Source organism: Pangasianodon hypophthalmus, chromosome 14 (genome assembly GCF_027358585.1).
Source record: "Pangasianodon hypophthalmus isolate fPanHyp1 chromosome 14, fPanHyp1.pri, whole genome shotgun sequence".
In the NCBI taxonomy this organism is placed as follows: domain Eukaryota; kingdom Metazoa; phylum Chordata; class Actinopteri; order Siluriformes; family Pangasiidae; genus Pangasianodon; species Pangasianodon hypophthalmus.
This window is the reverse complement of record NC_069723.1, coordinates 3075305-3087850: the sequence shown is the minus strand read 5'-3', so window position 1 is coordinate 3087850 and position 12546 is coordinate 3075305. Positions and strand designations below refer to the sequence as shown.

Below are 12546 nucleotides of genomic sequence, written 5' to 3'. Positions count from 1 at the left end.
CTTTCCTCATTCTCCCTGGAGAATTTATCTTTTTCATTCTTTCCCTCTCTTTTTCTCTCTTCTTCTTTCTTCTTTCCGCAATCATATATATCATTCTCTCTTTGTTCCCTCTTATATCATTTCATTATTCTCCTTCTCTCTCTCTCTCTCTCTCCTTTAAGCTACTCTCTCTGTTTCCCAGAGCCACTTGGGGCTGTGACCTCGTTGCACCGATTAGCTTCATGTTAGCGCTAATTAGCAGCACCTCTTTAAACATTTAGGCTTCGGGAGCTTTCTTGGGGTCAAAGGTCAAAGCCGGAGGGATGACGGCAGGCGTGGAGGGACACAAGACCTAATCAAACATGCATAAGACACTTAGACTCTGACAATACTAATTAGCATTAATTATACTGTAATTCAGGTTACTTTCTGACGCTGGGACATTTTGGACATGCAGAATTCAGTATTTGTACTATTTATCCATTTATTGTTACATTTAATGTTATAGAACATCCAGGAAACAAGTTATTTCCTGTTGTCACTTCCGTTATAGCAGTTAAAGCAGTTAATCCAATCACATGCATTTATGCAAATGATTTAGTTCATCCAAACAGAGCCTAGCTACCTTCTAGCTACTTACTAGACCAGAAAGGGGACATTTTGACGTATTTTTAAAGACAAATGGACAGAGAAGTGGACAGATTTCAAACTGACGTCTCATCTGTTCAGCGTAAAGGTGTGCATCAGTTATAAAAGATCATGAAAGCAGGCTTCTACTTTAACTCTCTGGTATTTTTACTTTAACATTTTACGTTTTGTCGTACGCTTAGTTTCTCGGTATTATACCACCATATTAAAAAATGCTTGAACGTCAAGTGTTTGGTGTCAATGTTTTCAGCAGAACCTCAGCTTTTACAATTTTATTATTTCATTTTATTATTGACTTTTAGATACTGTATTGATGTAACAGAATTCAACCAGCCGATGAAAAAATCACATTTTTCAATAAATTCAATAAATGAGGAAAACGCAATGAACGAAGTTTTTTTTCCCAACACTATCCATGCAAACCATAACCTTTCGAAATAAAAAAACAAAGAACTCTAGTGAGTAGTAATAAAGTAATAAACAAGCAAACATTCTAAAGCAAATAGCGTCTCTGATAGCTTGTTTATACACTCGTTTATTGATATGGGAGTGGTGTACGAATTTTTATTGTCAATTTAGAGCTCGGTGTCAAATGTTCCGAATTATTTTCGCTTTCAGTTTTTTGAGTTAGTCAAAAAAAGCTTTGTTGCTAATGATCAGATGAGTAACCCCATTGGTCAGGAGATTGTTCTGAGAAAATACATTAGTTTGACTAGTTCATATCCAGGAGATTCGAGAGTAATTTGTGAGAATATGACGTGACTGATTTGGACTCGCGGACGCATCGAGTGAATCCTCAGGTTAACACAGGAAGTCAGATATGAAGTGTGGGACGCAGGAAGGCCATGTTCATTAACGTTGAAAATGTCCAGGGTGTGTGCACATTTACTGCGTTGATTCATTCATCTTCAGTAATTGCTTTATCCTGGTCAGTCACGCCGGTCTAAATGACTAATCTGCGAAATAGATCACACGTTTTTGCGGACAGGTAAAATCAAAAATAATAACTGTGCGAACGGACAGGGGCAGACAGGATTGATCCAAAACACACACACACACACACAGCTCAATTTCAGAGTCTCTATGAGTCATACCGGGTGACGTAGCCATGATCAGTGATTAAGCATTAAAAGGTAACCGTTGCCACCATTCAGTCATGTTAGTCGTGCTTTTGTGAGCAAGAGATTTTATGCGATTTTATGTTTTACAAGTTTTAGGTTTTAACTTTTTTTTTTTTTTTTTTTTTTTTTTTTTCCTAGTTCTAGCTCTCAAATAGAATATTGCTTGGAAACTTTTCTGGAAGGGAATTCGCCTGTTGAGGAGCGTGTGCCGAACTCATTACTGCTTTCAGTGATTTATATTTATTACTTTTATTTATTTTATATTATTTAGCTTTAAAAATACCAACTCTAACTTTTTTTTATTATTATTATTATTATAACTTTCTGCCTGTATGTTTTGGGGAAGTTTTTTATTACAGTGTGGGATTGAAATTTTGCTGACGGAGCTGCGGGTTTTTTTTGGAGATCTTGTAAGAGGCTCTAATCCAGTTTCTCTTTCCATTATGGCGAGATCAGACCCTATACATCATCAACGCTGACATCCTGTATCCACAACTGGTTCTGAGACTTCAATGCAATTTTTTTTTTCCTTCAAATGAAATAAAAAGGCACTTACGTCAGCAAAAAGTGGAATAAACACGTCTTTCTGGGTGTCTTTTTCTTGCTACACTCTTAGGAAAAAAGGTTTTATTTAGAACTCTTATATGAAGGTGGTGCAGTTCATCTTTTTTTCCCAGAAACCTTCAGAAAACTTTCTGTAAGCTGGAACCTTTAAGCGTCCAAGGAATCATCTTTATTCTACTTTTCTGTCTTCATTTTTTCCCTCATGTTTCTCTCTCTCTCTCTATCTATCTATCTATCTGTCTGTCTTGCTCTTTGGTCATCCCTCTTTTTTCCACATCTTTGTTCTTTCTCCTTCATTATTCAGTTATTCGTTCTCTAGTATGTGTTAAATAAAATGAGTTGGGGAGAGAGAAAAAGTGAAAGAAAGCAAGAGAGAGAGTGAAAGGAAGTGAGAGAGAGGAAGTGAAAGAAAGTGAGAGAGAGAGAAAGTGAAAGAAAGTGAGAGAGAGAAAGTGAAAGAAAGTGAGAGAGAAAAAGTGAAAGAATGCAAGGACATGAATTCAGAGCATTTGCAAATATGAATGAGACAGACAGAGAGAGAGAGAATGGAGTGACAGTAAAAGATGTGTAAAAACCAAGCAGCAGAAAAAAAGCATTTGTAGGATGAGTTCAAAAAAAAAAAAAAAAAAAAGCAAAGACTAATGCAATAAATGTAAAGGTGTGTTTGTATGACTGAGAGAGAGAGAGAGAGAGAGAGAGAGAGAGAGACAGACAGAAAAACTGAAAGAGAGAACGACAGAGTATGAGATAGAGACAGAACAAGAGAGAGAGAGAGAGACAGAAAAACTGAAAGAGAGAAAGACAGAGTATGAGATAGAGACAGAACAAGAGAGAGAGTGAGAGACAGGGACAGACAAGGAGAGAGAGAGAGAAACAGACAGAAAGAGAGAGAGAGAGAGAGAGAGAGATAGATAGATAGATAGATAGATAGATAGATAGATAGATAGATAGATAGATACAGAGGGACAGACAGACAGAAAAGAATGCAGAGATAAAGACAGATAGAGAGAGACAGACAGATAGAGTGAGAAAGAGGAAAAACAGTGAGATAGACAGATAGAGGGGAGAAACACAGTAACAATCTGCCATCTTATAATAATAATAATAATAATAATAATAATAATAATAATGAGTGGGCAAAAAAACTTTATAAAATGGTTTTTCAGAGTCTGTGGATGCCACAGGAACATAATCACATTGAGTGATACATGCTACATAAATGCAGTGCAGGACACGGGTGTGCCCACACACACACACACACACACACACACACACACACACACTGTCATCTGTGCACACACATGACGTTCTCAGTTACAATGTTTAATGTGAGTCATAGATTATCAGGCATGATGGGTAATGTGCTTTTGGTCAGCTGATTAAACAATTTGTGCGAGATTTATCATTTATAAACAGGTTTATAAACAGAAATTTTAAAAAATCTTCTCTTCCAGTCCCAATATCACGTTCCTGAACCTTTCCTAATGTAATATAAAGTACGATTGGGAAGCTAATAGACCTGGTAGCTGTGTTTGGATTGATAAGGACACACACACACACACACACACACACTGTCCATCAAGGGTGCCAATAATTCTTTTTATAAATGTCTATCAGCAATATGGCCGTCACATGGACATCTCCGAAAACTAAATTTATTTAAAAGGAAATCTAGAGTGATTTTTTTTTTTTCAGAAGACACTTTTCTTTTCAAGAACCTCCAACAAAATTGCGAACTTTACTGCTTCTAAACTTTTTTTTTATGGGAAAAATGTAACATTAACCTGTAAGATCATGTCATGAACAAAAGCACTGAGTTATTTCAGAAAAAAAAAAAAAGAAAGAGTAGAAAAATGTCCCATGATTTCTGTTTTTTGATCATTTTAGAAGATTCGTGTTTTATTTATTTTCGGTTGAAATTGGTTTAAAGCCTATTTCCTAAAAATGTTTTTATTTTGTATTTTATATTTTTTTAATTAAAAATTCATAACAAATGTAAATATATATGTAATATATATGTAATAAAAATGTAATATAAATGTAAAAATAATATTATGTAAATATTAATGTATATAAATGATAATGTAATATAATAAAATATAAATGTAAAGAGAAATTATATAATTGTATAAATGTAAATGTAAATATTATATATATATATATATATATATATATATATATATATGTGTGTGTGTGTGTGTGTGTGTGTGTGTGTATATATATATATATATATATATATATATATATATATATATATATATACACACACACTCACATTTATACACACATTTATTTTCTTATTAATTTATTGTTCTAAAGTGTGTGAACCTTTAAAAGTTCTTGAGGAAATTGTTAGTTTATTTGTGTTTATAGGACAAAAAACAATTTTTCTGAATTATTACAACCCTAAGAGAGGGAAAGGAAAAAAAAAATGATTTTTCTTTTATTTTATACCCTTTTATTATTTTTTTTCTTTCCCTCTCTTAGGGTCGTAATAATTCAGAAAAATTGTTTTTTGTCCTCCGAAGAGGACAATATAAAAAATATATAAAAAAATATATATATATCTCTATAAAGTGCGGGAACATTTTGACGATTCTGTGTAGAAACAAACAACAACAGAGGTTTCAGAAATGGCTGCATTAGAAAATATTTCGTAAGACAGCAGAGTTAAATATTCCGAGCCCATGAGGAACGTGGTTGTGTCCTGCAGGCTGAATGTTAATGAGAAACAGTGGATTAAGACAAAGGAAGCATGCAGTGTAGAAAGTCTACAGATTTCATGGAAAAAAAAAACGTAATGGAAGTAAGAACGAATTGTTTTTTTTAACGCCTCAGACACTGAGACGTGAACGTTTGGCATTAATCTTATTTGTTGTTATTTGTTGTTAAGTGATTCCGTGCTGAAGAATGCATTAAACACACGCGCGAGCTGGCTTCTGCAGTCATCGCTCGCATCGAACTTCTTTTCCACGCTCACTTCCAAGAAAGATCCATATCGTTTTTATGCCACATCACGCCTCTCGCTTCTCCCTGACGCTCTTCATCATGGAGCCGAGCGCTGGCACGCTGTGATGTATTAAACGCCCACGGCGTGTGATTGATCACACCTAAACTGCTGACCGGTGTAGAAACTCTACCCTTCTCCCATCAAATATGCAACTCACACCTTCCTTCGTCACACTTTTGATTTGTTAAATCTCAGCTTCAGCTGATAAATACCTGCTGAAGTGAAAATAAAAAAAGCTGAGACCAGCATGACCAGCAAAGCGAATGCTAGCTCTACACGAGACTATGCTAGTTTAAGCTACTTTTGCAGATCTAGATCGAGATGATGAGATAAGTCATAAAAAAATCGGTATTATTATTTCACCACAGCGCTGTTGAAATCTGGATACTTTCTGATTAACTTTCTATAACAGCAGCTCTATGAGGGTTATAATCAATGCATTCCTTCTAATACGATACCGTTTCTATGGTGAAGTTGTTTGTGAGGAGATTTATTTAATATTAAAGGAAGGAGTCTCCAGTGTCAGAGTTAAAGCTGTAACTTTAAGTTTTCTGACATCTTCAGGACTACCTTTTTGCGGTTTCTTAGTAACATAAAAAGCTATGATTTTTTGTTTGTTTGTTTGTTTTTGTCTTAATAACCTCAAGACCTGTTAGGATATATTATAGCAGGGTAACATATTTTCATTTCCCAGCAATTTAAATGAGATACTGTCAAGCTAGCATGATCAGCCTTGACATTAGTTGCTGTTAAAAGTTACGCAGCGATGTCAAACTAGCAAGATTAGCATTAGAATTTGACACAGTTATAGTCTAGGCAATGTAAAGCTCACGTAGTTAACATTAGCAGTGGCGTCATCAAGCTAGTAGGATTAGCAATTGTGCTAGAGGGTCCAGGAAATGCTAGCTAGTGAGGATACAACAAAAATGGGTGAATTATTACTACTACTACTACCATTACTACTACTACTACTACTAGTACTACTACCTTTACTACTACTAATACAGCTGCCATTACTACTACTAATACTGCTACCATTACTACTACTAATACTATTACTACCATTACTACTACTAATACTATTACTACTGCTACCATTACTACTACTATTACTACTGCTACTACTACCATTACTACTACTAATACTGCTACCATTACTACTACTAATACTATTACTACTCCTACCATTACTAGTACTAATACTATTACTACTGCTACCATTACTACTACTACCATTACTACTACTACTACTACTGCTACCATTACTACTACTAATACTATTACTACTCCTACTATTACTACTACTAATACTATTACTACTCCTACCATTACTAGTACTAATACTATTACTACTGCTACCATTACTACTACTACTACTGCTACCATTACTACTACTAATACTATTACTACTCCTACCATTACTAGTACTAATACTATTACTACTGCTACCATTACTACTACTACCATTACTACTACTACTACTGCTACCATTACTACTACTAATACTATTACTACTCCTACTATTACTACTACTAATACTATTACTACTCCTACCATTACTAGTACTAATACTATTACTACTGCTACCATTACTACTACTACTACTGCTACCATTACTACTACTAATACTATTACTACTCCTACCATTACTACTACTACCACTGCTACCATTACTACTAATAATACTATTACTACTCCTACCATTACTAGTACTAATACTATTACTACTGCTACCATTACTACTACTACTACCATTACTACTGCTACTGCTGCTGCTACCATTACTACTAATAATATTATTACTACTGCTACCATTACTACTACTACCATTACTACTACTACTACTACTGCTACCATTACTACTACTAATACTATTACTACTGCTACCATTACTACTACTACTACCATTACTACTACTACTGCTACCATTACTACTACTACTACTACTACTAATACTGTTACCATTACTAGTACTAATAGTATTACTACTGCTTCCATTACTAGTACGACTACAACTACTACTACTACTGCTACTGCTAGTACTACTGCTGCCGTTACTACTACTAATACTATTACTACTGCTACTACTACCATCACTACTACTACTAGCACTACTACTAATAATAATAATAATATTAATAATAATAATTGTAATTTTGTGTGCATGTCAGCTTTTTAGAGATTAATACATGAGTAATAATCATTTAATCATTTAGTAAAATAAAAAGAAATAGAAGCAATTAGGAACATTACACCATTTTAGTGGAATATATTGTATCACAACAAATTTATACAAATATGTATATTGAGTGAAGCAGAAAAACATACTACATACTACAATGTATATATATATAGAGAGAGAGAGAGAGAGAGAGAGAGAGAGTGTATATTACTCTTTACACTGATTTACACAGTGTCCATTAGTTCTTTGCTCCGTCTTTGTGTTGACACTCACAGTCTGTTTTCCTCAACAGAAAATCTCCGTGTTTGCCAAAAACAAAGATCAAATCCCATTTGTGAGCGATTAGCTGCAATTTTACGGAATAATTGACCTGGTCCAGTGCCAGAAGATTCCAATTAGGATCTTATTGAGTTCTTTAGCTTGGCGTTAAGCACTTAATCACTTTTCCTCGCCCTCGACATGAGGCAACACGTCCCTCTGAAGCTCTTGTAAATAACGAGATAGCATCTTAATTAGATGACAAATTAATTAGAATATGAATGCGAAGGTCTTGTAATAGTAAACCAAAGTGACTGGAATCTCCGGGACATTCCCCGGGATGTCATTAGATGTCATGGAAGCAAGCCTGGAGGTGTGAACTGGTGTGTAAGGATGTTAGCATGCCCTTAGATAATATGATAATAAGCCCCTCCTCCCACTTTGTTTAGAAATGGTTATGCAGATATATTGGGATATTTTACGCATGCATCATAATGTACTATTGGTAACATGGGAAATTTGGGATACAAATTTCCCAAAAATAGTTTATGCCCAAGTCTTACCCTTGCTTCACAGTGATACAGATGAATTGTACCTTTTAAGGAGTGGTACTAATCATTTTCGAGTCTATTTCAGGGACTTTTTCCTCACCGCTGTCGCCTCTGGCTTGCTCATTAGGGATCTAAATCTACATATATCCATACAATAAAATGAACTCAATTGCTCGTACCTGGCTTGTGCGATATCATCACACTACACTGCATACAAAATCACCCATTTAACCGCAAATCAAATGTTTATCAGGTAAAAATGAGACGTTTTTCCAGTTTCGACCACAAATCAGATTTGCGGATGCTAAAAAAAAAAAAAAAAGGCAATTCTGGAAAGCAATTGCTTGTGAATAAATTGGATTCATGAATGCAAGCTACAGCGAGGTCAGATAACCTCCTGATCACCAGAGTTAAACCAGTCTTTCCATCTTTCATCTTCAGAGTGGTGCTACTGTGGTCCTCTAAAGGTCTTGTTGAGGAACCTGAGGAACCAGTTGTCCTCTGATGAGCTATAGTGCCTATAAAGCACAAATCAATGTGTTCCTCACTCGGCACTGGACTGTGTATTACGTTTTCAGGATCTTTTGGACATTTTTTGTCGGAGTGAGTCTTGAGGTCGCACGGGAATGTGATGTTTACTGAGAATGCTCCGGAGTTTTTCAGACCCTTCAGGCACGCAGCATAACAATGTTGCCCATTCGCTCTGGGGTTTGAGGTAACGAGATGTTTTCAGGGCTTCTCTGAGATGTGTCTGCTTTCTTGACTTTGGATTCCTTTGCCTCAAAACCTTCACCGAGAATATAAATGTGAAGAAAATGGAGAAAATGTCAGGTTGTACTTGGCCACAGTGGTGTTCCTAGTATCCAGTGATATATATATATATATATATATATATATATATATATAGTTACATAGACAGTATAGTTAGACATCACATATATAATTATATATACAAAAATTAATGAAATTAAATGTTTCTACATTTAAAAAAAATACTATAAAGAGCAGTAAACAGTAAAAATGAAACAAAGTCAATGTCTTAGTAGTAAAATTAGTAGTCTCAGGTACAATTTGTGCCGTTTTATAATGAAATTAACTGTAAGTTTTACTGAGCATCTTGCAGAACCAGCTACAGTTCTTCTGGAGACTTTGCATGCAAAACCCAGCAGCCTTCATTATGTTTTTTTTGTCTGAGAAGTGTCTCTTATGGAATCTGCTGCTTTCTTTACTGACATACCATCATTTTTCTGTAACATTTCATTTTGTGCAGGAAAACTAATGTTTGGAATCTAAAATGTTTTTGTACTGAATCAATAATGTAGAAGTCATAAAATAAAAATCTATAACAAAGTTTGCACTAAAAAATAGGATGCCTAAGACTTTTGTATATTTTGTATATAATACAGTAAGAATTCTTTCAGCTGTGTGATGTTTGAGGGGTTTCTTGCACTCACAGTCCGTTTCAAATCACCCCACAGGATCTCAGTAGGATTTAGATCTGGGCTTTGACTTGGCCGTTCCAGAACTCTCCATTTTTTACTTTTCAGCCAGTCCTTGGTGGATTTACTGGTATGTTTTGGGTTATTGTCATGTTGCAAGGTCCAGTTCCACTTCAACTTCAGTTTTTTGACAGATGGTCTCACATGTTCCTCAAGCACCTTCTGATAGAATTCATAGTGGATTCTCTGATGGTGAGGTGGCCAGGACCTGCTGCAGCAAAGCATCCCCAAACCATAACACTTCCACCTCCATGTTTCACAGCTGGTATGAGGTTCTTCTTCTGAAATGCTGTATTTGGTTTATGCCAAACATGCCCTCTGTTATGGTGTCCAGATAATTCAATTTTACACTCATCTGTCCAAAGCACATTATTCCAGAAGTCTTGGCCTTTGTCTATGTGTTCTTTGGCAAACTTCAGTCTTGCTCTCATGTTTTTCTTAGACAGCAAATGTTTCCTCCTTGCACACCTCCCATGATAATTAAAGTTGTTCAGTCTCGTTCTGATTGTAGATTCATGCACTTTGACATCAACTGTAGCAAGAGCTTGCTGTAGGTCCCCTGATGATATTTTAGGGTTTTTGGAGACTTCTTTAAGCATCTTAAATGTGGGAGTGTCCTTACTTTTTCCTCAAAAGAAATTGGATTTTTTTTAGTACATTTAAACACCAGAAGTAGAACTTTAAATGAATTCCTAAAAGAGTCACGGAGCCAGTGGAATTGTGTGTACCCGTTAATACCCAGGCTACATCTTTTTTAGGCAGCTGAGTGTACAACGAGTTAGAGTAATCAAGCCACGAGGAAAGAAAAGCATGCAGCAACGTCTTAGCGTTCTGAAAAGTGATGTATGGTTCTAACTCGAGGAATGTTTCTCTGGTGAAAGACAGCTGATCGAGTGAAAAATACACCCAACAAGAAGTATTTTTATCTTCATTCCGTTTAAGGACACATCTATTCATCCACATGAGAAATCTGTTAGAGTCATAGTGGAGGAATAGCACTATCTTGTTTAACAGATATGTACAGCTGTGTGTCAACTCTATAGCTATAGAAGTTGATACCATATGTGTTCATAATTTGAAGAAGAAGAGAACGTGACCAAGAATGGACCCTGGTAGAACTAGTAAGGAATGGCATATATTTTGCGAAACATGGCCACCAAGAGTATCAAAATAAAAAATAATTGGCTCACAAGAACAGTGTACACTATATGGGCAAAGGTTTGTGGAAACCTGACCATCACACCCATATGTAGTTCTTCCCCAAACTGTTGCCACAAAGTTAGAAGCACACAATTGTCTTTGCATTCTGTAGCATTACAGTTTCACTTCACTGGAACTAAGAGACCCAAACCTGTTCCAGCATGCCACTGTCCAAAAGTGACCGCCATGAAGACATGGTTTGCCAAGGTTGGAGTAGGAAAACTCAAGTGTCCTGACTTCAACCCAACTGAACACCTTTGGGATGAACTGGAACATCGACTGCACCCCAGACCTTCTCACCTAACATCAGTGCCTGATCTCACTAATGCGCTTGAGGCTGAATGAACACAAATCCCCACAGCCACGCTCCAAAATCAAGTAGAAAACCTTCCCAGAAGAGTGGAGTTCCAAGAGTGGGGACTAACTCTGGAAATCTGGGATGCTCAAAAAGCACATGGATGGTCCGATGGTCAGGTGTCCAAAAAATTTTGGTCATATAGTGTATTTCATTTCACTAAATTGAACTAAATGACATTAGTGAACACATAAAAACAGCAAAAAGATAATAGGTATGCCAAGTTAGCTCAGGAAAGCAGATCTATTTGAAGGATACTAGATGTAACAGAATGCACAAGAGTCATCTTGTGAAGGTATCATGTCTCGTTCTGCAAGCTCCCTTGCTTTGTTTTGAAGGTGTGGACACTCTTTTCCAGAGAGAGACGAGCCATATGATCATGTGCTGAGGAGAAAACTGGAGAATCCTACTGTAAACCAACAAAAAATGTATAAAATAACACTAAGCAAAAAGACAGACAAGATCTGGTCATTGGGGTTAAGACCAAATGGTATTTACTTGAATGTAGGGAGGCAGGAAATCTGGCCATGGTTAAGAGTCAGAGGGTTCAACTCGGAGACAAGCAGTTACATTGTGAGTGCTATTAGTATTAACCAATATTTATTAACCGATATTAAGCAAAGGATCAGTGCTAAATTTTCATTCAGATGACAGATTAGTCTGATTGGAGAAGGAGTTTGCTGCTAATCAGGTGCAGAAATTCTGCTTGGTTGAAAATATGTAAGAGCTAAGAAGAAGCTAAGAGCGAGCTGAAGTTACTCGACTATCCATGCTAATGCTTGCTACTATACTAGCAGTGCAGATACCAAAAACGGTTCCATCTATCTCTGTCAAGGCAATATCTCCAGGCATTGTGTCTTCAGATGTTCAGACCTGATCGGGCAAGGATTGTTTTCTGAACCTTTATATAAAATTTATAAGAAATCCTGCATTATTGGATTAACAGGCCCCTGGGATATGGTAACTCCAACATTTCCAATCTTTTCCTTTTCAGTTCCTGCCTACATTTACAGAGTGTCGGAGGACGTCACGGTGAACGAAGGCAGTAACGTCACCCTAAGCTGTCTTGCTAATGGTCGGCCCGATCCGTCCATCACCTGGAGGCTGCTCAATCCATCAGGTGAGTGAAGAAGCCAATCAGAAGTCGCTTAGTGATTTACTGGTAGCACCCCAGAGTTG

The 12546-nt window shown here is 36.3% G+C and overlaps 1 protein-coding gene across 3 annotated transcripts in view; it reads left to right on the top strand.

The window, feature by feature from the left end:
* lsamp (limbic system associated membrane protein) overlaps positions 1-12546 on the top strand; it is a 668261-nt gene that overhangs the window by 630040 nt on the left and 25675 nt on the right. For all 3 annotated transcript variants that reach the window (XM_034310837.2, XM_053239590.1, XM_026943528.3), the window contains one exon: positions 12362-12487. In XM_034310837.2, coding sequence (XP_034166728.1) covers positions 12362-12487 — 126 coding nt within the window. The remainder of the gene's footprint in view (positions 1-12361; positions 12488-12546) is intronic.